General features: G+C 44.3%; 2 protein-coding genes across 2 annotated transcripts in view; both read left to right on the top strand.

Annotated features, from left to right (window-relative positions):
* The window catches only part of LOC308128165 (NACHT, LRR and PYD domains-containing protein 12-like), a 455537-nt gene extending 436280 nt beyond the window's left edge, over positions 1-19257 (top strand). The window contains exons 17-21 of the mRNA XM_080493843.1: positions 12053-12220; positions 12485-12667; positions 16441-16623; positions 16919-17092; positions 17397-19257. Coding sequence (XP_080349969.1) covers positions 12053-12220; positions 12485-12667; positions 16441-16623; positions 16919-17092; positions 17397-17466 — 778 coding nt within the window. The 3' untranslated portion in view covers positions 17467-19257. The remainder of the gene's footprint in view (positions 1-12052; positions 12221-12484; positions 12668-16440; positions 16624-16918; positions 17093-17396) is intronic.
* Positions 763-7775, top strand: LOC308128167 (NLR family CARD domain-containing protein 3-like). Its single transcript, XM_080493856.1, has 8 exons — positions 763-904; positions 1524-1597; positions 2842-2961; positions 3426-3527; positions 3604-3682; positions 3995-4202; positions 4561-6346; positions 6427-7775. Exons 2-8 carry the CDS (start codon positions 1554-1556, stop codon positions 6605-6607), a joined length of 2520 nt encoding a protein of 839 aa, XP_080349982.1. The 5' UTR covers positions 763-904; positions 1524-1553; the 3' UTR covers positions 6608-7775.
* Positions 19258-24767: the final 5510 nt, after the last annotated feature.

Here is a 24767-nt window from a genome sequence, read left to right as displayed (position 1 = left end):
ATCTATCAAGTTAATCAAGCACTCCTTTTTAGATAGAATTTCATGTCTTTTTAAAAATGTTCAACCTCTTTTGTTTTGAAACTCTGGTCATTTAAGGTTTTTTATCTTTGCTGTTGTAAGGTGTTTTATCCCCATTACTCGTTTTTGCTTGTTTTTTTTTTTAATTTGTTGTTTTTTCAAAGTGGTTTTCACAAGAGACCAGATTCCTTTTGAAAAAGACTCTGTTGTGTAAATAGAATGAAAATAAAAGAGTGTAGAAGTGGTGGAAGCAGACAGACGGTGGGTGGAGTGGAGAGTCTTTGTTTCTCCACCCAGACTGAAGCTGTCAGGCCAAACATTCCAACAGGTGAAACATTCCAACAGGCCAAACATTCCAACAGGTGAAACCTTCCAACAGGTGAAACCTTCCAACAGGCCAAACATTCCAACAGGTGAAGCTCCACCCCCTCTGACTCCACCTCTGACATCAGTGCACCACACCTCCTCTCTCCACTTATGTCACCTGGCCCCGCCCCCTTCTAATGTGAGCCCTTCTCCCCAGTGCAATCACAACACAATGTTGGTTTCAGTGTAGCTTCAGGGAGCCGCTACAGAGGAGCTGAAGAGCCACATGTTGAACAGCTGTTCTAAGAGAAAACTCCTTCCTCCAAATAAAGTGTCAGACTTTATATTAAAGCTCCACCTTCACTTTAAAGTTCAGATTGACGTCATGAAGCAGGTTTCAAACAGGTTTTCTCAGGAATGTCCTGCTCTGGGTGTGTCAGAGCAGGAAAGAGAACGTCGACGCTGTCAGACATCAGAGACGGACTGAGACAGACGAAGACGGACGAAGAGCAGCTTCTTCTCTCCACAAGTTTCCTCACACATGGAAAAGTGTCTTTAAGAAGAAGAGAAGAGAGTTCAGGTGAGAATCTGTCAGCTCTTTAGAAGCTTCCACAACGGAGCAAAAGACTTTCTAACTTCTCTTTTTCTCTTTCATTCACACCATCACAAACCTCTGACAGCTGCTTTCTTCTTCTTCACCTGTTGGACAAACATTTCATCCTCCATTTAACTCCTTTCTTCACTTCTTTTCTTCTCCATGGAGAAACTCTGAAAACATTCAGCAGTGGGCGGGGCTTCAGCCCACCTTCACTCTGATTGGCTCATGTTTGTGTTAATCTCTAAAAAATTCAAACCAATCCTTGATACACACACACACACACACACACACACACACACACACACACACACACACACACGACTCAATCATCTCATTATTTATCATCCAGACACTTCATTTTTTCCCTGAAACCTCCAACTGACATTAATCCTATTGATTGTTGTATTTTTCATGTTTCTATATTTTCTTCTCTCATCTTATTTCGTCTGTTTGTTCATTATTTATGCTTCTTGTTGTTCTTCTTTCTCTGTTTTGTCTCGGCGTGTGTGTGTGTGTGTGTGTGTGTGTGTGTGTGTGTGTGTGTGTGTGTGTGTGTGTGTGTGTGTGTGTGTGTGTGTGTGTGTGTGTGTGTGTTGAGCAGGTTGGTGTGTTTCTCTCTGTCTGACTCAACATGTGGGACGTGGATGAAGAAGACCCACCAGAGTGTGTGGACAGGTAAGAGACGTCCCCCCCCCTCCTGCATTCAGTCAAACAGCAAACAGAAGAATGGACACTAAATATAAACTCCATAGAAAGATGAAATGTAGTAAAAGTGGCTCTGCTGTATTGACACGTCTCAAGGCTCAGTGATTTCAAGTCATCCAAAGTGAGCTGAAGTGATTTCAACAGGCAGCAGAAAAAGAGCTGCAGTAAAGGACATGAGGTGCAGAGACATTCCACCGTCCCCATGATCAGTCCCAATGTGATCATGAAAGACACAAGGACAAGCAGTGGAAAGGACAAAGAGTAGAAGATCATGTGTTGTCTTTCAGGTCAGAGTTTCTAACTCCTCTTAACCTGATCCAAGGTCAGAGCAGTGTCACCTTTCCAACAGGGAGTTTAAAGGAAGTGGACGTCTCCACATGACACTGAAGTCCAAACGTCCCACATCACTAACTTACAGTTTGGTCCACAAAGATTTGTCCAGAGACAAAGTTTGTCTCATTTTGTTCTGTATATTACCACAGGAAATAGAAATGAAACCCTCCAGACTTCAGCTTTAATTCAGTGGCTTCAACTAAAACATCCCATAACAATGTGAGGAACTAAAGGATTTGAACACAATCCCTTCATGTCAGAGGCTCAAAAGTCCCTGAACCAATGAAATAAGAGAGAATCAATCCTTCGTCTCTCACACTTGTTGAAAAGCCTTTGCAGGCAATGACTGGCTGAAGTTGTGAACTCATGACGTCAGCAGGCGCTCGCTGGGTTTCCTCTATTTTAATGCTTTTCCAGGCTTCACCGCAGAGCCGCTCACTTGATGTTGCTTTGTGGGCCTTTCTAACCCAAGTTTAATCTGTAAGAGGTGAAATTCAGGTTCTATTGGATTGAGATCTAGTGACTGACTGGGCCTTTCAGGAACATTTTACTTCTTTATTCTAGAATCACCTCCTGGGTAGTTTTGGCTGGTGGCCCTCCTCACATCAGAATAGAGTAAGGGGACGGTGTTTTGTGACGTTAGGGGGCAGTGTCAGGTGACGGGTTGGGAATAAAATAGAAAGTGACGAGATCATCGGTGGTTGAAATGTTTGACTCCTCATCACACAGTCATCAGTGTGTGTGTGTGTGTGTGTGTGTGTGTGTGTGTGTGTGTGTGTGTGTGTGTGTGTGTGTGTGTGTGTGTGTGTGTGTGTGTGTGTGTGTGTGTGTGTGTGTGTGTGTGTGTGTGTGTGTGTGTGTGTGTGTGTGTGTGTGTATAGAGGTGAGAAGCTCAGACACACAGCAGGGTCTTCAGTATCCAGCAGCTTGTCTATGAAGAGTGACCGGTCCAAACATCTTCCACCAGACTTCAGTGCTGAACCTGGACCTTCAGACACAAAGTAAGAAACTCTTTCTTTTCTTTTAATTCCTCAAAACCAGAGTGAGAGAAGTTGGGCTCACTCTGAGATTCACTTCCAGTATTTTAGTACAAGAGTCCAAACTGCAAACTGACCAGCAAAGTCTGATCCTACACTCTTTCAAAAGTCCTATTTTGATGAGGAATCTGCTGGTTTCAAAGTTTGAAGACAAGATTTGAAAGTTGTCAGTGATTGGATGATTTGGATGTTGGTTATTTTGGTGTTTTGGTTTATTCTCTCTGCAGAAGGGAGATGTTTTATGGGAAGTACATTTTGAAGATTGTTTTTCTGGTAGAGTAACTTTAAATGTGGAACTACAGTTTATAACTATTAAATATCCTCACAGTATTTTCACAAAGTCTGACTTAGAGAATCAAAGTCTCAGTTCTTCCATGTATCTTCCATTGTTCCAGTCAGTCTGTTCCTGATGTTGTGTTTGTTTTTAGCTCTGACTCTGGGTTTCCATCCAGCTGTGTGTCCATGAAGAGTGACTGCTCTAAGGAGACACCCTTAACCTTTAAATGTGGAGCAGGAAGTGCTGATGAGGGGTGAGAATCAGTGTTTGTCTCAGGATTCCTCATCACACCACACAGCAGCTTTAACAAAGTCAACATGTTTCTGCAGCGTGAGCCAGCAGAGCTCCCAGCTTCTCCCTGGTCGCTCCGCCCCTCAGCATCAAAGACATCTGGACTCCACATTTATGGTGAGAACACGTCTCCATTCAACACTTTACTGTCACATCATGAGACAGAAGAAGCTGCTGTGACTTCCAGCTGAAACATGAAACAGACACTCAGCTTATTAGATCCATTCAGGTCCAAAGTGAAACAGTCCAACCTTCATCCAGCTTCCAGTCTTCACTGATGCTTGAAGCTGCTTCTGCTGGAGATCCCACATGAAGTGTGATTTGGCTTCACATGTTGTCCATCCTGCTCTCTGCACTGGATTTACACTCACATCTCAATCTGGCTTCAGTTTCAGCTCAAAGTCAACTCCAGATGTTTCTCTGTTCCAGCTGCTGGAGGACAACATGGTGACTTTCATGAAGAAGGAGCTGAAGCAGATGAAGAAGCTCCTGAGTCCAGATTACCCAGCATGCTCAGAGAGTGAGAGGGAGGATGAGGATGAAGAGCAGAGGAGCAGCAGAGAGTCATTTCTGAGGATCACCCTGGACTTCCTGAGGAGGATGAAGCAGGAGGAGCTGGCTGAGCGTCTGAGGAGCAGTAAGAGGATTTGATCTCATTTCACAGGATGGAGATGAAGCTGAAATGTTCTCAGCTGGAGCAGAAAGCAGTCAGAAACAGAGCCCATCCAGAGAACACAGGTCATTTCCAGGTCCGACACAGAAAGTGTGAAACAGGCAGAAAGTCCAAAACAAGCAGCAGAGAAGAGGAGACACAAAGAGAGTTCCTGAACTCTGCTGCTCATGTGATGCAAACATCTGCATCAGATCAGAGGCTGTTTGGTCTCCACTGAGGAGCTGGATGGAGCTGATGGAGGAGAAACATCTCCACTAACACACTGTCATCTTCACATTCAATGTCAAACACACTCAACTCATTCCTGCTTTCTTCTTTTCAGGAGCTTCTGCTGGAGTCTGCCAACAGAAGGTGAAATGTGCCCTGAAGGAGAGGTTCCAGGTTGTGTTTGAGGGGCTCTCTAAAGCAGGAGAGGCCACCCTCCTGAAGCAGATCTACACAGAGCTCCACATCACAGAGGGAGGGACTGCAGAGGTCAATGAGGAACATGAGGTCAGACAGATTGAAACAGCATCCAGGAGAGCAGCCAGAGCAGAAAGCAGCATCAGACCAGGAGACCTCTTTACAGCCTCACCTGGAAGATCTCCACCAATCAGAACAGTGCTGACAAAGGGAGTGGCTGGCATTGGGAAAACAGTCCTGACACAGAAGTTCACTCTGGACTGGGCTGAAGACCAAAGCAACCAGGACGTCCACTTCACATTTCCATTCACCTTCAGAGAGCTGAATGTGCTGAAGGAGAAGAAGTTCAGCTTGGTGGGACTTGTTCATCACTTCTTCACTCCAACCAAAGAAGCAGGACTCTGCAGCTTTGAAGACCTCCAGGTGGTCTTCATCTTTGACGGTCTGGATGAGTGTCGACTCCCTCTGGACTTCCAGCACCCTGAGATCCTGACTGATGTTACAGAGTCCACCTCAGTGGATGTGCTGCTGACAAACCTCATCAGGGGGAACCTGCTTCCCTCTGCTCGCCTCTGGATCACCACACGACCTGCAGCAGCCAATCACATCCCTCCTGACTGTGTCGACATGGTGACGGAGGTCCGAGGGTTCACTGACCCACAGAAGGAGGAGTACTTCAGGAGGAGGTTCAGAGAGGAGCAGCAGGCCAGCAGGATCATCTCCCACATCAAGACCTCACGAAGCCTCCACATCATGTGCCACATCCCAGTCTTCTGCTGGATCACTGCTACAGTTCTGGAGGAGGTGTTGAAGAGCAGAGAGGGAGGAGAGCTGCCCAAGACCATGACTCAGATGTACATCCACCACCTGGTGGTCCAGGCCAAAGTCAAGAAGGTCAAGTATGATGGAGGAGCTGCCACAGATCCACACTGGAGTCCAGAGAGCAGGGAGATGGTGGAGTCTCTGGGAAAACTGGCTTTTGATGAGCTGCAGAAAGGAAATCTGATCTTCTATGACTCCGACCTGACAGAGTGTGGCCTGGATCTCAGAGCAGCCTCACTGTACTCAGGAATGTTCACACAGGTCTTGAAAGAGGAGCAAGGCCTGTACCAGGACAAGGTCTTCTGCTTCATCCATCTGAGCCTTCAGGAGTTTCTGGCTGCTCTTCATGTCCATCAGACCTTCATCCTCTTTGGAATCAACCTCCTGGATGAACAACAACAAACAGTCCTGATGAAGAACAATCTCCACCATCTCCATCAGAGAGCAGTGGACGAGGCCTTGAAGAGTCCAAATGGACACCTGGACTTGTTCCTCCGCTTCCTCCTGGGTCTTTCACTGGAGACCAATCAGAGTCTCCTCCGAGGTCTGCTGACACAGACAGGAAGTAGCTCACAGACCAATCAGGAAACAGTCCAGTACATCAAGAAGAAGCTGAGTGAGAATCTGTCTGCAGAGAGAAGCATCAATCTGTTCCACTGTCTGAATGAACTGAACGATGGTTCTCTGGTGGAGGAGATCCAACAGTCCCTGAGATCAGGACATCTCTCCACTGATAGACTGTCTCCTGCTCAGTGGTCAGCTCTGGTCTTCATCTTACTGTCATCAGAAGAAGATCTGAAGGAGTTTGACCTGAAGAAATACTCTGCTTCAGAGGAGGCTCTTCTGAAGCTGCTGCCAGTGGTCAAAGCCTCCAACAAAGCTGTGTACGTGGTTCATGAACAAATATGTAGAACTGAGTCCATGACAAACATTGAACTGGTTTTCATTGTTGTTTCTTCTTCAGGTTGAGAAGCTGTGGTCTGTCATGGAGAAGCTGTGGAGCTCTGTCCTCAGTCCTCAGCTCTCAGTCCTCCAGTCTGACACATCTGGACCTGAGTAACAACGACCTGCAGGATTCAGGAGTGAAGCGGCTCTCGGCTGGACTGGAGAGTCCTCACTGTAAACTGGAAGCTCTCAGGTTCTGACATTATTGATCATTAATATCCACCACTCTCTGTTCTCCTCCTCACATCTCTAGAACATCAGTAAAACATCTCAGTAGAACACTGCAGCCTCTTGATATTTTCTCCTCTATTAATCAGGAAGTAAAACTACAAAGTAAAGTTTCCAGTGTAAGTTCAGGTGGAGAGCAGCAGCTTTACTTCCTCCACTCACTGTGTTTGTGATGCTCCATGTCACAGAGTTCTGCCTCAGACTCTGACACCGACACGACTACGAGCAAGAACACCACACATGAGACAAGCCCAGCAGCAGCAGGACACTCACTTCAGGTGTGCTCCTGTGGCTGGATGAAAATATCATCACTTAGGAGGCTGAGGATCCACCAAGGAAAGAGAGGAGGATGAGAGAGCAGAGGCAAGAGCCTCACAGTGAGCAGTACTTCTTATGAAGCAACCAGTCAAATCAGTGGAATGAAGCACAGCGACGGGACAAAATAGAATAGAATAGTTTATTCTAGTGATGGCCAGATGAAGCTTCATGAACCACTGTCTTTACTTTCTGACCCTCACACAGAACCTGTGTAGTTTTCTTCTTTTCATTTTAAATGAATATAATCTTAGGAATCCTACTGTCACTACTTGTTGTCTTATTAATGTGTAGAAAGGTGAATGAAATGTCGACCTCTTCTATGTCAGGAACTCTGAAATTCTTCATCCTTTATGATTAATTGTGTTAATTGTTATTAATTTAACTATGAATTGAAATTCTAAATGAATAGTTTTGTACAGTATATCTTGATGAGACTGATATAAATTGGCATCATTTCCTGTTAAACAGGTGGTGCCCCGAGGTTTTCTGATGCACATCAGATTCCATGTTTTGTTCATGAGTCATGACTCTTTGATCAATACTAATCAGTGTTGCCACAGTTAGTTTGAAAAAGTAATCCAAGTACTGATTACTAGTTACTCCTTTTTTGCCACAAACTCAGTTCTGATCACTGCCTGGCCTCCTGCTGATACATATTTAACCTTTAACCTTCATTAAACTAGTGATCTATTTATATATTTGCACTGTCTGCTCTATCTGCTCTATCCGACCTTTTAATTACCCCCCTCTGGGGCAAATAAAGTATCTGATTGATTGATTGATTGATTGATTGATTGATTGATTGATTGATTGATTGATTGAAAAAGAAAAAAAATACAAAAAGAGTTCAACATCTCTGCAGTTCTTCTTGCAATGATGTAGTTTAGTGTTGACATTTCTTGGTTCCAATTCTTTTGTGTCACCTGAATTAGTGAGAGTGAGTTTGTCTGTGATTGGCTGAGAGTGGAGAAGGGGGCGGGTCAGGTCGGACTGCATGCTCTGTGTGTGTCTGTTAGTTTGGAGGAGAGAACGAGCAGCCGCTTCTGTTTAATAATAAAGTGTCTTTGTAGAGAAGAAACTCATCCTGCTGGACGCAGTAGTAATGCTACAATAGTAATGCCACAATAGTAATGCTACAATAGTAATGCTACAATGGTAACACTACAATAGAAATTCTACAGTAGTAACGCAACAATAGTAATGCTCCAATATTAATGTTACAATAGTAATGCTACAATAGTAATGCTACAGTAGTAACGCCACAAGAGTAACACTACAATAGTAACGCTCCAATAGTAACACTACAATAGTAACGCTCATATAGTAATGCTACAATAGTAATGCTACAATAGTAACGCTACAATAGTAACGCTACAATAGTAACGCTACAATAGTAATGCTACAATAGTAATGCTACAATAGTAATGCTACAATAGTAACTATACAATAGTATTGCCACAATGGTAATGCTACAATAGCAATGCTACAATAGTAATTCTACAGTAATAATGCTACAATAGTAATGCTACAATAGTAAAGCTCCAATGGTAATGCTACAATAGTAATGCTACAATAGTAATGCTCCAATGGTAATGCTACAATAGTAATGCTACAATGGTAACGCTACAATAGTAATTCTACAATAATAATGCTAGAATAGTAATGCTACAATAGTAACGCTCCAATGGTAATGCTACAATAGTATCGCTACAATAGTAATGCTATAATAGTAAAGCTACAGTAGTAATGCTACAATAGTAATGCTACAATAGTAATGCTACAGTAGTATTGCTACAGTAGTAACGCCACAATGGTAATGCTACAATAGCAATGCTACAATAGTAATTCTACAGTAATAATGCTACAATAGTAATGCTACAATAGTAAAGCTCCAATGGTAATGCTACAATAGTAATGCTACAATGGTAACGCTACAATAGTAATTCTACAATAATAATGCTAGAATAGTAATGCTACAATAGTAACGCTCCAATGGTAATGCTACAATAGTAACGCTACAATAGTAATGCTATAATAGTAACGCTACAATACTACCACTACAATAGTATTGCTACAATAGTAATGCTACAAGAGTAACACTACAATAGTAACTCTACAATAGTAACTCTACAATAGTAATGCTACAATAGTAAAGCTACAGTAGTAATGCTACAATAGTAATGCTACAATAGTAATGCTACAGTAGTATTGCTACAATAGTAATGCTACAAGAGTAACACTACAATAGTAACGCTCCAATAGTAGCGCTCCAATAGTAACACTACAATAGTAACGCTCATATAGTAATGCTACAATAGTAATGCTACAATGGTAACGCTACAATGGTAACGCTACAATAGTAATTCTACAGTAATAACGCTACAATAGTAACGCTACAACAGTAACACTACAGTAGTAACGCTACAATGGTAATGCTACAATGGTAACACTACAATTGTAATTCTCCAGTAATAACGGTACAATAGTAATGCTACAATAGTAATGCTACAATAGTAATTCTACAATAGTAATGCTACAATAGTAATGCTACAATAGTAACGCTCCAATAGTATTGCTACAATGGTAATGCTACAAGAGTAACACCACAATAGTAACTCTACAAAACTAATGCTACAATAGTAATGCCACAGTAGTAATGCTACAATAGTAATGCTACAATAGTAATGCTACAATAGTAACTATACAATAGTATTGCTACAATAGTAATGCTACAAGAGTAACACTACAATAGTAACGCTACAATAGTAATGCTACAATAGTAATGCTACAATAGTAATGCTACAAGAGTAACGCTACAATAGTAACACTACAATAGTAACGCTCATATAGTAATGCTACAATAGTAATGCTACAATAGTAACGCTACAATAGTAACGCTACAATAGTATTGCTACAATAGTAATGCTACAAGAGTAACACCACAATAGTAACTCTACAAAGCTAATGCTACAATAGTAATGCCACAGTAGTAATGCTACAATAGTAATGCTACAATAGTAATGCTACAATAGTAACTATACAATAGTATTGCTACAATAGTAATGCTACAAGAGTAACACTACAACAGTAACTCTACAATAGTAATGCTGCAATAGTAATGCTGCAATAGTAATGCATGTTGACTTGGAGAAGTAACTTTAATCTGATTACTGGTTTGGAAATAGTAACTAGTTAGATTACTCATTACTGAAAAAAGTGTTCATATCACTGTTACTCATCATCATCAACAGTCAAATTGCCTGATGTACAACCAGTGTTCCCAACAACATCAACTGTTTACAAACCAATCAGGACAACAGACTGTAATACAGACAGTACAGAGTACAGAGCTAGGGCAAGGTGGAGGTTCTAAAGCCTCCACCTAATGGATGCCAGGTGTGCAGACACAGTTTGTGAACCGGGCCAGGGAGAGTGGCAGTAGGAGGAAACATTTATTGTGGTAGAGGAACTCAGTATTGGGCGAGTCATTGAGGACAGGAATCAACAATTGGACTGTGGATATCAAATAAATACTTTGACATGTCCAAAGGAAAAACTGCTGATTGGACCTGATCAGTGTTGCTCCTGAATACGTTCTAAACAAGTTACCTGTCCTCACCAGAGCAGCACCTTAAATAGGTTAAGGTGCTGCTCCACCTCCTTAGACTTACTCCACTTGACTCTACTCACTTTTGACACTTTTCCACTACATGATGGTCCCTGCTACGAGGTACTTTCATGGTAGACCGTAGTACACTGAGGTTCCAAGCGAGCGAAGACGAGGAGACGGCAGGCTGCTCATTCACCCGCCATTTTTTTAAACCTGAACACAATAAAAAACAAAAAACAACCAAAGTCTGCAGCTGTCCTGGTGAACGCTGTTTAACCACATTTCCATTAGAATTTAAAGTATCGTATGGTTTGTTTTTCTTATTTTAACATCAGTAGCTACTAACAGCTTGTGGCAGAAGTCACCAGTAAACAGGAGCACCAGTGAAACCGAAACACCGGACAGTGAAGCATCACATCGGGGTGATTACTTGTGCATGACGGGGAAAGCTCCGATGACTCCGCCCACGCCGTGGTCGTTCTATTGTAATGGAAAACAAGTGAGGCTGAGTGGAGTAGAGGCAAGGCCAGTAGGGTCAAGTGGAGCAAGGCTGAGTAGGAGCTGGTGGAAAAGAGCTATTTATTACAAGTGACTGGGAATCAGAATATCTAGACAACAATGTGAATAAAGCTGTAAGAAATGCAGAATTAGGAAGAAATGTTAAACAAAGAAAACAATAACAAAGATCTTCTATTGATCAAAGAAGGATTAAAAGATTCTGTCAAAAGGAAAAATACATGATACAGAGAATCTATAAAACACAAAAGAAGTGGCAAATACATATGTGAAATATAAAAATACTTTAACTACTACTGTGAGAATTGTCATAAATCTACAAAAATAAATGTGGTGAAATGTAAGAAAAGAAGAATCCTATTAAAGACACATGGAATCTATTAAAGAGTGTAAAGAGAAAGACCCAGAGACATTTCATTAGTAAGGAAGAAATCATAGAAATTATTATCAAAAGTAAAACCAAATCTTCAGATTGAGACTAAATGGAGATGAAACCAGTAAAGAGGGTGATTGAGTTTATCTCCAAACTACTGACTCACATCTGGAACCTTTGTCTCTCCAAACTGGACAATTTCCTGACCAAAAGACTCAAATCAAAGTGAAGTACAAAACTAGAACCAAAGAAGATTGAACAAACTCCAGGACAATGTCTCTGCTCCCACAGTTCTCACAAACTAAACCATGAATGAATGAATGAATTGTGTCTCTCAGAAGAATGATTGTCTCCACTGTCCCCGTCTCTCCAACCAAACACTCTGTAATGAATAGAAAGAAGTAGCAGGACGTCCAGCTCCACTCCACAGCTTCACTTCAACATCTGGAACTGAAGACATGAACAAAACATGTGGACCTCTTTGTCCTCTCCTTCACGTCCACATGAAGCCAAAGTCAAACCCAGAGAAGACGATCTGAAGCTCTGAGGTCCAACAAAGTCCTCATAACAACGTCCTGTCCTCTCTGTGTCTCATTACAGCCTTTCTTCATGTCAACTCTCCGACTGTGAAGTGATCTCCTCTGCTCTGAAGTCTGACTCCTCCCATCTCAAACATCTGGACCTGAGTGAGAACCAGCTGAAGGATTCATCAGTGAAGTTTCTGTGTGCTGGACTGGAGAGTCCAAACTGTAACCTGGAGACTCTGAGGTCAGTTCACTGTCTGAAGTTAGAATGTGTTGAAGTCAAACCTCTGAGAGGAGTTTAGGAGGATCCAGATGTTGGAGGACAGAGATGGACTGAGCTCTGCAGCATGTTAGTGATCAGCATGTTGATGAGACTCTTCTCCTCCTGGTGGCTTCAGCTGTTTGGACTTTACATTTCTAAACTCTTCCAGTCTGAACCTTCTTCAGTCTCAATGACTTCAACATCAAACTTTGTCCTCTAATCTCACTTCTTTCTCTCTTTATTCAGGTTGGAGGACTGCAGGTTGTCAGAGATCAGCTGTTCTTCTGTGGCCTCAGCTCTGAAGTCCAACCCCTCCCTCCTGAAACATCTGAAACATCTGGACCTGAGCCACAACGATCTGCAGGATTCAGGAGTTGAGCAGCTGTGTGGTTTTCTGGAGAGTCCACTCTGTAGTCTGGAGACTCTGAGGTCAGACTCCATGTTTGAGTTTGTGTGCAGTGAAAGTTGTGTTGACACTAAAGGTCAGACATCAGGCTGATATGAGATGATCCACACTGAGGATCTCCATGAGAAACTGAGACTTCTTCTCTGGGCTTTAGTCCTGTGACTGTGGCAGAGCCGTGTGGAGCTCCACATTTCAAAGCTTGGTAGAAGAAGCAAGGTGCTGCAGTGGAGAATTCTCCGTCAACCTCTGACACGCTCCATGTTGAGCTTCAGCTTTCAAAGCAGGCTGATCTCTCCTGGATGAAGAGTCACTGATCTCCCAGCTGGAGCTCCAAACTCTCCCTCACTCTGCCATTGTTGCCCCCCTGACCCAGTGTGTGTCATGTAGGGGTGTGATTCCATCCTGTAATAGGAAACAAAGAGGCAGACCACTTGAGCTGGTGTTTGGCTCGGCTGCAGGATTTAATATGCTGCTGCCTCTGTGCAGCTTTTAGGCTCCTTCAATCGCCATGCGCCCTCTGCTGGCCTTTTAGAGTAACACACTACTGCTTTCGCCTGAAAAGTACTACTCTGTTTGAGCCATTTAAACTCTATTTGAGACACAGTAAAATAAAATATATCTATAGGGTAATTTTAATCACTTTGAACTTATTTAATTTATTGTTTTAACTCTGAGCTGTAATTTAGTCCTATTGACTTTTTAACATCTTTTAAATACGCTTTAAATTGCAGCACCTTTTTTTTATCCTTAACACCGGGGCTCCTCAATTAGTTTTCCTCGAGGGCCAAAACCAGAGCAGCATGCCAAACCAAGGGCTGGAACATCCGCAGGTATTCTGCACTCTGGCAGTAAAAGATTTTTTAATTGCAGATGTTTGAGCTGATGTGACCATTATGAGGGACTGAGCAGAAAGACCAGGACCTCCAAAGGAGGCCAGGACCTCCAAAGGAGGCCTGGGCCTGGAGGCCAGGACCCTGTTGTAATTGTAATGTTTCTTATTATTAGTTTTTTGTAAAACAAAACCCTGTATCATCCCCCAGAGAGCCAAAATGAGCTCTCTAGCGCCACCTAGAAAAACCAAAATGGCCACCACGGCCCATAGGAATGTCGTAGAGAGATCAAACCAAAACTCAATTGTTCGTCTCATCGAGACCTAATAATCACGTGCTGCTACCCCTGACCCAAATCCAACAGGAAGTCCGCAGTTTGCCTTTCAAAATATGATTTTCTACCAAAAACGGCCATCAACCTCTGAAGGAGAATACATTTGACCCCCTAAACATGTTTAAGGACTCACCAAATTTGGCACGCTCATTACCACTGGATAACATTATAAGAAAATGTAAAAATTAACCCCCAGAGAGCCAAGCTGTGCTCTCTAGCGCCACCTACAAACACTACAACAGCCACCAAAAACATTTAAACAGCAACCACAGCCCGTAGGAATGTCGTTGACAGATCAAACCAAAACTCAATTGTTCGTCTCATCAAGTCTGACAAACCATCTGCTGGGACCCATGTCCTAAATCTGACAGGAAGTCTGCAATATGCCTTTTAAAATATGATTTTCAAATGCTAGCTACTCTGAGCACGAATATCTATGGACTTCAGAAACCTATTAAATGACAGAGGAGACTCTCCTCCTCAATAATCCCCAATATCACTTTCAGTGGTGGAGCGGTTCTGTTTTTATTAGTCGTCAAAGTTTTGAACACCGAATCCGCCTCCTCGTCCAGTTTAAAGGTTTTGTGCTTTGAATGACGCGACATTTTGTCTTTATTTGAAACGGTTCTCCTTTAACAATCATTTATTTTTGATGTCATGGGAGATTCTTTTCTGTGTAGCTCTATGAATTAGTTCTGTGTCTGTAGCTCTAGAAACAGCAGCCCAAGGCTATAACTTTTATTTTCCACACCTTCAAAAGAATTGTACTCACAGTGAGTACAGGATTCCAGCAGGTGGCGCCACTGATCCTTAAAGCCTGTTTTATTCTTGACGCGTCAGCGAGCTCTGTACGGCTCCGTGGGGCTGCTGCCCCTCCGAGCGGCTCTGTTCACGCTGACGTCACCGCTCCATGCTCCTCCAACTTCTTGTGACTCCAGTAGAACCTGTGAGGTGTGGAGCGGTAAGAGCTCCACCCTGTACTGAGCAGACACGTCACTGTGCACAGACACATATTTAACTGTTAACACACCGTGATGAGGGACAATGACAACCTACAGAAACACTCTGATTCTACTTTTCTTTCACATGAAGCCGTTAAAAGGATCATTTTATGGCTCCAAATCCAAGCTTTCCTTTCCAGTAGTATGTGGTTTGTTTAGTCGTTACTGATGAAGCAAAAGTCTGGCTTCATTAGAAAGAAGTTCTATTAATGATGCGTCTCATAGCGGAGCGCCCCCTGCTGCCTCATGCAGACCTCAGCCTGCGGTCAGAACGCCATACAAGACCTGGAAGTGAAGTTAGTTCCAATCAGGTTCCATGATTACTTCATAAAACACTCTGGCTTCACTTCCATGCAGTAATGTAACATAATGATCCCAAAGATCCCTGCAGAGGGGCAGAGCCTCCAGCACAGGGTGGAGGAGGAGGAGGAGGAGGAGGAGGAGGAGGAGGAGGAGGAGTAGGAGGAGCGGCAGGAGGAGGAGGAAGAGGAGGAGTGTAACGTCACCAGTCCTTACGTTTGACTTTCACATGACAGCAGAGGACATAAGGCCCGTGGACCAGAACCCACCAAGAGGTCCAATCTGGTCCCACCAAGCCAGGAGCTTTAAAGGATTTATACACTTTGTTTTGACATTTCAGGGGATTTTCACAATAAGTTTCAGTTAAACTGACTTCATTTTCAGGAACTGATGGAAAAATATAGAGAATTTCATTATAGACACTGAATTTAAAGGTTCTTATAGCACTGGAGGAGGAGGAGGAGGAGGAGGAGGAGGGGGAGGAGGAGGAGGAGGAGGAGGAGGATGAGGAGCAGGAGGGGGAGAACAGAGAAAGAGGAGGAGGGGGAGGAGGAGGAGGAGGAGGAGGAGGAGCAGGAGGGGGAGAACAGAGAAAGAGGAGGAGGAGCAGGAGGAGGAGGAGCAGGAGGGGGAGGAGGAGGAGGAGGAGGAGGAGGATGAGGAGCAGGAGGGGGAGAACAGAGAAAGAGGAGGAGGGGGAGGAGGAGGAGGAGGAGGAGGAGGAGCAGGAGGGGGAGAACAGAGAAAGAGGAGGAGGAGGAGGAGGAGGAGGAGCAGGAGGGGGAGAACAGAGAAAGAGGAGGAAAAGGAGCAGGAGGGGGAGAAAAGAGCAAGAGGAGGAGGAGGAGGAGGAGCAGAGGGGAGGGGGGAGGAGGAAGAGGAGGGGGAGGAGGAGGAGGAGGAGAACACAGCAAGAGGAGGAGGAGGGGGGAGGAGGGGAAGGAGGAAGAGGAGGACAGTGTGTGTGTGTGTGTGTGTGTGTGTGTGTGTGTGTGTGTGTGTGTGTGTGTGTGTGTGTGTGTGTGTGTGTGTGTGTGTGTGTGTGTGTGTGTGTGTGTGTGTGTGTGTGTGTGTGTGTGTGTGTGTGTGTGTGTGTGTGTGTGTGTGTGTGTGTGTGTGTGTGTGTGTGATCCAGATGTTGGAGGACAGAGATGGACTGAGCTCTGCAGCATGTTAGTGATCAGCATGTTGATGAGACTCTTCTCCTCCTGGTGGCTTCAGCTGTTTGGACTTTACATTTCTAAACTCTTCCAGTCTGAACCTTCTTCAGTCTCAATGACTTCAACATCAAACTTTGTCCTCTAATCTCACTTCTTTCTCTCTTTATTCAGGTTGGAGCGCTGCAGGTTGTCAGAGATCAGCTGTTCTTCTGTGGCCTCAGCTCTGAAGTCCAACCCCTCCCACCTGAAACATCTGAAACATCTGGACCTGAGTGGGAACCAGCTGCAGGATTCAGGAGTTGAGCAGCTGTGTGGTTTTCTGGAGAGTCCACTCTGTAGTCTGGAGACTCTGGGGTCAGTTGACTGTCTGTTACTGTTGTAGAAGGAGAAATGTTTGTGAGCAGCTGTGATGTGAGACTCTGATCCTGCAGTGAGAGATGGACTGAGCTCAGCAGCTTGTTACTGATGTGTGTGGACATGAGGAGGAGTGGCAATGTTGTGCTGACATGTGGAGGATGAGTGTGATGAAGATCCACAACAACAGAACAGCTCATTGATCAGGACACAGTAATGTGGAGCTGCTCATTTCTCCATCAACACATCTGATTGGTTCTCCTCATTCATTCTGCTGCTTTCTCTCTTTATTCAGGATGAGGTTCTGCAGGTTGTCAGAGATCAGCTGTTCTTCTGTGGCCTCAGCTCTGAAGTCCAACCCCTCCCACCTGAAGGAGCTCGACCTGGAATGCAACAACCTTCAGGATCCAGATGTGCAGCAGCTGGTTGGTCTTCAGCAGAGTCCAGACTGCAGCCTGCAGACTCTCAGGTCAGTAGATGTTGGAGTGAGTCCATGCTGCTTCCAGCAGGTTTCTACTAAACACAGTTAGTGTGAGAACAAAGATCCAGAGTTTGACTGCTCTGTGAGGCTGTGAGAGGAGAACGCTGAGCAGCTTCAGGATTGGACAGCAGAGGACACAGTCAGCCAATCAGAGGAGCCTCAGGCTTGTTGTGTTGGTCTGACAGTGGTGGTCCTTCATGAGCTCTGAGCTGCTGCTGTGGACAGGACTGAAGTCCTGGCTGCTCCACAGAGACTCTCCTCATCACCTCTCATCTCTCTCATCTCTCTGCAGGTGGAGGAGGTGGAGCTCTCTGCATTTCTGGGTGATGGACATGTCAGGTCAGAGAAGCTTTATGTTCTGAAGATCCACTGAGGAGAGCAGAGAGGATGCTGTGAGAATCCAGCATCGAACCAGGGTTCTCTGGATGTGACGCAGAACCATCACTGCGTGGACTGAACCTCTTCCTCTTCCTCTTCTTCTTCTTCTTCCTCCTCCTCCTACTCGGACTGCTCCTCCTCGGACTGCTCCTCCTCCTCCTATCATCCTCCTCGTCCTCCTCCTCGGCCTGCTTCTCCTTTTGCTGCTCCTCCTCTTCCTCTTCCTCTTAATCTTCCTCTTCCTCCTCCTCCTTCTCCTATACCTCCTCCTCCTGCTCTTCCTCTTCTTCCTCCTCCTGCTCCTGCTCTTCCTCCTCCTCGGCCTGCTCCTCCTCCTCTTCCTACTATTATTCCTCATCTTCCTCCTCCTCCTCCTCAGCCTGCTTCTCCTTTTGCTGCTCCTCCTCTTCCTCCCCATCCTGCTCCTCCTCCTCCTCCTCTTCTTTCTCCTCATCCTCCTCATTCTCCTCCTCTTCCTGCTACTCCTCCTCCTCCACCTCCTCCTCCTCGGCCTGCTCTTCCTCTTCCTCCTTCTCCTCCTCCTCTTCCTCCTCCTGCTCCTCCTCTTCCTCCTTCTATTCCTCCTCTTCCTCCTCCTCCTCCTTCTCCTCCTCCTCCTCTTCATGTGTTGGTTCATTGTGTTGGGCCTGGCCTCCATGGCTCACCCCCTCAGGACAAAGGAACATGTGGTCGCCACTGGAAAAATTCACCATTGGTCATGTGACCCCCACCAGGGGGTCCACGGCAACCCCTCCCTGGAAGCTGCATCCCTGCACCTCACCACCAGGGGGATCCACCAACTCCATCCACAGACGTAGAAAACGCCCCAGAACCTCTGAAGCCAACCCCGCTCTGATTGGCCAAGGCCATGGTGAGCACAGCAGGGAGCTGGACCATGATGCTCCGGTATAAAAGTCCGACCTGCGAAGACACACCGTCTCCAAGACGGATTCACGTCCATCCAGACGCAGGACTTCGTACGGAGACACAAGGAGCCGCGTGTTAACTCACGTGGACCGGCCCAGAACTTTTTAACTCCCTTCTCTCTCTCCCCCTCCTTCACTAATCCGCCGCCGCTCGTGTTATCTGATCAGATAAGCTCACACACACACAGTCACATTTAGCAGCCAAACTGCTATCTGGTGCTGCTAAACCACATCCACATCCATCACCAGAGTTCTAACTGCATGTCCCGTTAGAACTCCGCCGCTCAGAACCGGGCCCACAAAGTCCACCAGTCTTTACGGGAGTAGGTGAGACCGCGTCGTTCCGAGACCCCCTCGCGCATACTCGTGCAACGGGCGTCTTGTTTATCTGGTCGCTAAGCAACCGCTGCCTCCCCAGAAAGAGCGAGTCAAACGCCTCTAGTGGTCACGTGGGTCATTGAAATTCCTCTTGACATCCACCTGGTGGACACATCAGGCCATTGCGCTCTCCCTCTGCCCGCCACCGCATGCCCCTAGTGGTTGTCCTGGTCACCACACTGACCCGCCAACGTCTGCCTCCCTCTGGTGGACATTCAATGTCATTACACCCATTCCACTCATCACTCCAGGCCAGACACACACACACACACACACACACACACACACACACACACACACACACACACACACACACACACACACACACACACACTCTTTGTACATAGTGTTTGCTGTTTAATAGATTAGATCTCCGTGTTAGATGTCGTTTGTTACTTGAATGTGTTGATTTATTAGACGATTTATGAATTATTTAGGAAATAATCCATTTTTATTAATAAACGCCTGTTAGCTGAATTGAACGATTCTTGGTGATTATTGTGTATTTATTGTTGACAATTCACTGGTTTGTAACAGTCTGTGCTCGGATCTCACACCTTCCCTTTTATTTAAGATTGTTATATTTTTACACAGAAATTAGGGATGCCCCGATCCGATCGGTAGATATCGGATCGGGGCCGATATTAGTGATTTGTGAGTGATCGGAAATCGGCAAATCCAGCCGATCACCCCGCTGATCTACAAAAAGAAAAAAGAAAAAAAAGAACGCGATCCTCAACATCCCCTAATAACCAGAACAATCAGGGACTAGAAGCTCCGGTCTAGCTGCAGAAGCTAGATGCAGGCAGAGCGGGGCCATAGACCTATAAAACTAGAGTTATATATTGTGGTTTATGTGTTTCTGTGCAGAAGTCTGCATCTAAATTTCTATGTGGTCTGTCTTCTTCTGCTTTCTTATTGTGTTTGGTGAGTCACAGCGCCCCTAAAGGCCCTGCATGTGTACTACATGCCCTGAAGCCTCGTGTTGAGGCTCACCATAGTGAGGTGTGGACGGAGGTTTCGTTGGGAGAAGGCCAGGGAGAACAAAGATTGTTTTTTCATTGTGTGGATGTACCCCCAGTTTACAACAACAACTAAAGAAAAAGCCACACAGAAGCAGCAAACTCGGTGCTGCTTTAAAATAAAGGATTTTAAAATAAAGGATCAGTCCCCACAGGGGAGTGATATGGCAAAAAAAAACTAACCCAGAAGGTTCCGCTAGTTTGAAGGGAGACTGGGATATTCTGATCAAGTTTTTGAGAGAACTATGCTCAGACTACTTTTGTCAAACAGGTTTTACCACTTTGAAGTAGAATTAAGTATTTATAATTCACATTAACATGTAAATGTTTTGTGACAAAGCGTCTGCCAATACTGCTTCTAGCTTCAGACATCTTAGTTGCTCCAAAAATAGACTATTGAGTATCTTTGCAAATAGCAATGTAAGTATCGGATCGGGAAAGTATCGGTATCGGCCGATACTCAATTCTGAAAAATTGGATTGGTATCGGGAGCAAAAAAGTGTGATCGGGACATCCCTAGCTTGCACACCTGACCCCCCCCCCCCCCCCCCACACACACACACACACACACACACACTCAGCCAATCACAGGCCACCTCGCTGTCATGCTGCGTTCATGTACCATAAAATTAGAGGAACCAACAAACATCCTCATTGAATCATTACAACAATAACAACTGCAGAGATTTTACACTAGTTTTCTATTTTTCTTTAGTCAAAAGATGTAATGGCAGGAAGCCCCCCGCCTGTTCAGACGGTGGGGGGTGTTGTAGACAGCTGTTGGAAATAACTAAAAAAGTTACTTGTAATCTAACTTAGTGACTTTTAAAAGCAAGTAATCAGCAAAGTGACTAAGTAACTTTTAAATGAGTAACTAGTCATCAGTAATATTACTTTTTCAAGGTGTCAACACTGCTTATGAGAGTCTAATCAGGGCTTGTTCATGATGGTGAGTTGATTGTTAGAGTTTCCAGATTGCAGATGTCACACCAAGTGGTGGACCACTCATGGCTGGAGGAAAGAACAACCTGGTTCCCCTGGGCAGTGAAAAGGTTTAAGGTTCCTTGTAAGCTGGTAAAGTTTGGAGTTCCTTCATGAGTTGACAGTTCTGTCATGAGCCCTTGGCGTATTGATGATGGCCTGCAGCAGCTGGCTACGACCCTGACAGACAGCATGCATAGCAACATCTCCTCCTTAGTATAGTGGAGAGTATCCCCGCCTGTCATATGGGAGCTGGGGGTTCAATTCCCTGACAGGGAATGCAGCTCTTTAGTTTACTAACTGATAACCCTCAGGTTCAGGTCAAAAATGCCCTTTTAGTCACTTCCTTCCAGGTCACACAGCGTTTACCAAACATTTGAGTTGAAAAAGAGCAAGAAGAGCGCCCCCTCTAGCCAGGGGGATTAAAAGCTCACAGCACCTGCTATTCTCAGGCAGCCTCCCATACAAGCAGATGGCGCTAGATGGCGCTGTCTGTTCAACAAATGTTTGAAAGCACACTTCATTGCCAATCTTTCAGCCTCTATCTTCAAACCAACAGCGCCATCAGGTGGAGTCAGAAAATAAAGAAAATGGTTGATGAGGCTTCATTTGGCCGAGGCTCCATCGAGGCTCAGTGCCGGTGTAAGATTGTAAAAGGACCCTCATAGAATCTGAACCCCGAGGTCCATTTTCCACAACAGGATATATGGACCCCTAATATTTGTACTGAAATGTTAATAGAATTTAAGATCATAAATAAATATGAACAGAAACAACAACATATAATTTTAGATAAACTAGGAGAGAGAGAGAGACATACTGATGGTAGATTTTAAAAGAGTTAGAATCTTCTTGAGATTCCTTCAGTCTACAAGTTCATGATAGAGCAGCTTCATGAGTGACGCCAACATCAACACTTTAGGAGTGTTTAGTTGCGCCGATCTGTGTCCCCTCGCACCGGGGGATCGGACCAGTTCTCCGTTACTAGGGTCAGGTTCTAACTGCCTACAGATCTAAAATACCTGGAAGGATTCAGTAGAACGATTAAGCTGGTGACGAGGAAACTCGCCTAGCCTCTAACTGCCTACGTCCAGACGCCAATCCCGCTTTGTCCAACTATTAACTGTGCTAAACAGCCTCTTGAGGCACGGCCAATCAGTCGGTCACGTCTGTTAACGGCAGCTTTCCTCTAAATGACTATGGCACTTGGTGTACGTTGCTAGGTTTAGTTTAGAGGTTTGGGATAAACCTCGGGGATTAGTTTGTAACCCAGTTACCTTTTTTGGACTAGAAAAACCTTTAAGAACCTTTGTGATGTTATTGCACACGATCACTTAACTTTTTACTTCCATTCAGAATTCAGGGAACGACATAGGCGAATTTATTATAATAGTAACTCATTGAAAATTCATGAAACAGTACTTTAAATGCAATGCTTATATTTATTGAGCATAGTTTGGCAAGGGTTAAGCTACAGCACTTGATTCAAACAAATACAAATGGTAACAACGATTCACAACTTTGATTACTAATACTACTTAGGATTAAAACTAATAAACTGAGCTTCTCTAAATGGGTAACCTGATCTTTGTCTTTTTGGAGGGGGCTGGGTGTGGTGGCCTGGCCTTCGTAACCACGTATGGACCCGTCTTCAGTTGATCTCCTTTGGAGGGCGCAGGAAACTCAGTACAGAGTCTCGGTTGTCCCCGGGAAATCCTCCTGCGACAGGGAGAGGGGTGCAGCTGCCATGTCAATCTTGGTCCCGTCAGACTTTGCTCTGTAGCTGGGCTGGAAAGTCTCGAAAACACCACTCGATGTCGTCTGCCGTTCAGCGGTGGGTCCGTGGAGAGTCCCGGGCTTGCCCAACCCGGGCCGCGGCGTCCTCACCCCGGAGCTCCTCTCTCTTCTCCTTTTCTTCTTCCTCCGTACGGTTGAGTTGGGTGTCTTCCTCTGGACACTTCTTCCTAAGTTTGTCTGCGAGCGGATCGAGCTGTCCGAATCTCCGGAGATTTCTTCAGGGGAAGGCTCCTCTTCTGCGAGGCATCCTCTTCTCCGAAGGTCTCCGTCAAACTCTCTCTATTCTCTGTGGATCTGAACCTTTTATGCTCTCAAGTCCTACAGTCACTCCCCCCGTGAGTCACTCTCTCCATGACTTGCTGTCTTTGTTTACCCACCTTATCCTTCTGTCCCCTTTGCTCCAATTGCTACTTCTGCTTATCTAAGGCACCGGCGCCTCATGCTACATTTCCCACATCCGTTTAGAAACACACTTATTCAATTACTTGCCAATTTATACAGTCAGTATCAATCAACATCAATCATTTTTTTTCATAACAATCATAAAACACATTTAAAACTTTTTAATTATTGCTAGATTTATAATAATTTTGATTATGAACAGTTTCTTTCTCTATGCCAGTGTCAGTGACTTGTGCGGTGATCTCAAAACACTTCGACTCCTCTTGACACATCACATCTTTACGGACTCATCCACTTTTTCTGGAACCAGAATCATCACATTTTCTGGACTCATCACATTTTTTCCTGGACTAATCAGATTTTTCTGGTCTCATCACATCTTTCCGGACTCATCAGATTTTTCTGGACTCAGACTCATCAGATGTTCTGGACTCATTCGATTTTTTTTTTTTTTTCTGGAAAAAGACTCATCAGATTTTTCTGGACTCATCGCATTTTTTCCTGGACTCATAACATGTTCCTGGACTCGTCCTATTTTTCTGGAACCAGACTCATCAGACTTTCTGGACTCATCATATTTTGTTCTGGACTCATCAAATTTTTATGGACTCATTGGTTATTTCTGGACTCATCAGATTTTTCTGATCTCATCACATCTTTGTGGACTCATCAGATTTTTCTTGACTCAGACTCACCAGATTTTTCTGGACTCATCAGATTTTTTTTCTGGAACCAGAATGATCACATTTTTGGACACATCACATTTTTTTTCTGGAGTCAACAGATTTCTCTAGACTCCTCGTTTTTTTTCTGGACTCATCACATTTTCTTGGACTCATCCCAGTTTTCTGGGAACAGACTCATCAGATCTTTATGGACTCATACTCATCAGATTTTCTGGACTCATCAGATTTCTCTGGACTCATCACATTTTTTCTGGACTCATCACATGTTCCTGGACTCATCCCATTTTCCGAAAATGTATTCTCAGATCTTCTGGACACTTCACATTTTCTGGAATCATCACATATCTCTCGACTCGTCACATTTTTCTGGAAACATCACATTTTTTTTCTGGCCTCATCACATTTTTTTCTGGCCTCATCACATTTTTTTCTGGACTCATCACATTTTTTTTCTGGACTCATTACATTTTTTTTTTCTGGACTCATCGCATTTTTCTGGTCTCATCACATCTTTCCAGACTCATCGGATTTTTCTGGACTTGGACTAATCAGATTTTCTGGACTCATCGGATTTATCTGCACTCATCGGTTTTTTTTTTTGGCCTCATCAGATTTTTATGGACTCAACGGTTATTTACAAACTCATCAGATTTTTCTGGTCTCATCACATCTTTCCGGACTCATCAGATTTTCTGGACTCATCAGATTTTTCTGGACTCAGATTCATTGGATCTTTTTTTACTCATCACATTTTCCTGGACTCATCCCAGTTTTCTGGACTCAGACTCATAAGATTTTCCGGACTGATCTGATTTTTTTCTGGAATCAGACTCATCGCATCTTTCTGGACTCATCGCATTATTTCTGGACTCATCGCATTATTTCTGGACTCATCACATATTCCTGGACTCATCGCATTTTTCTGGAACCAGAATGATCACATTTTCTGGACACATCACATTTTTTTCTAGACTCATCACATTTGCATGGTCTCATCACATCTTTCCGGACTCATCAGATTTTTCTGGACTCAGACTCACCAGATTTTTCTGGACTCATCCCATTTTTCTGGAACCAGAATCATCACATTTTC

Source organism: Lipophrys pholis (genome assembly GCF_963383615.2).
Source record: "Lipophrys pholis genome assembly, contig: SCAFFOLD_30, whole genome shotgun sequence".
Taxonomy (NCBI): Eukaryota; Metazoa; Chordata; class Actinopteri; order Blenniiformes; family Blenniidae; genus Lipophrys; species Lipophrys pholis.
This window is presented reverse-complemented; position numbering and strand designations above follow the sequence as displayed.

Bases quoted from the DNA above. Each gene is read 5' to 3' on its own strand.
- LOC308128167 (XM_080493856.1), top strand. From the start codon at position 1,554: ATGTGGGACGTGGATGAAGAAGACCCACCAGAGTGTGTGGACAG. The intron at 2,962-3,425 runs GTAAGAAACTCT...GTTTGTTTTTAG, and splicing joins CCTGGACCTTCAGACACAAA to CTCTGACTCTGGGTTTCCAT. The intron at 4,203-4,560 runs GTAAGAGGATTT...TCTTCTTTTCAG, and splicing joins GGCTGAGCGTCTGAGGAGCA to GAGCTTCTGCTGGAGTCTGC.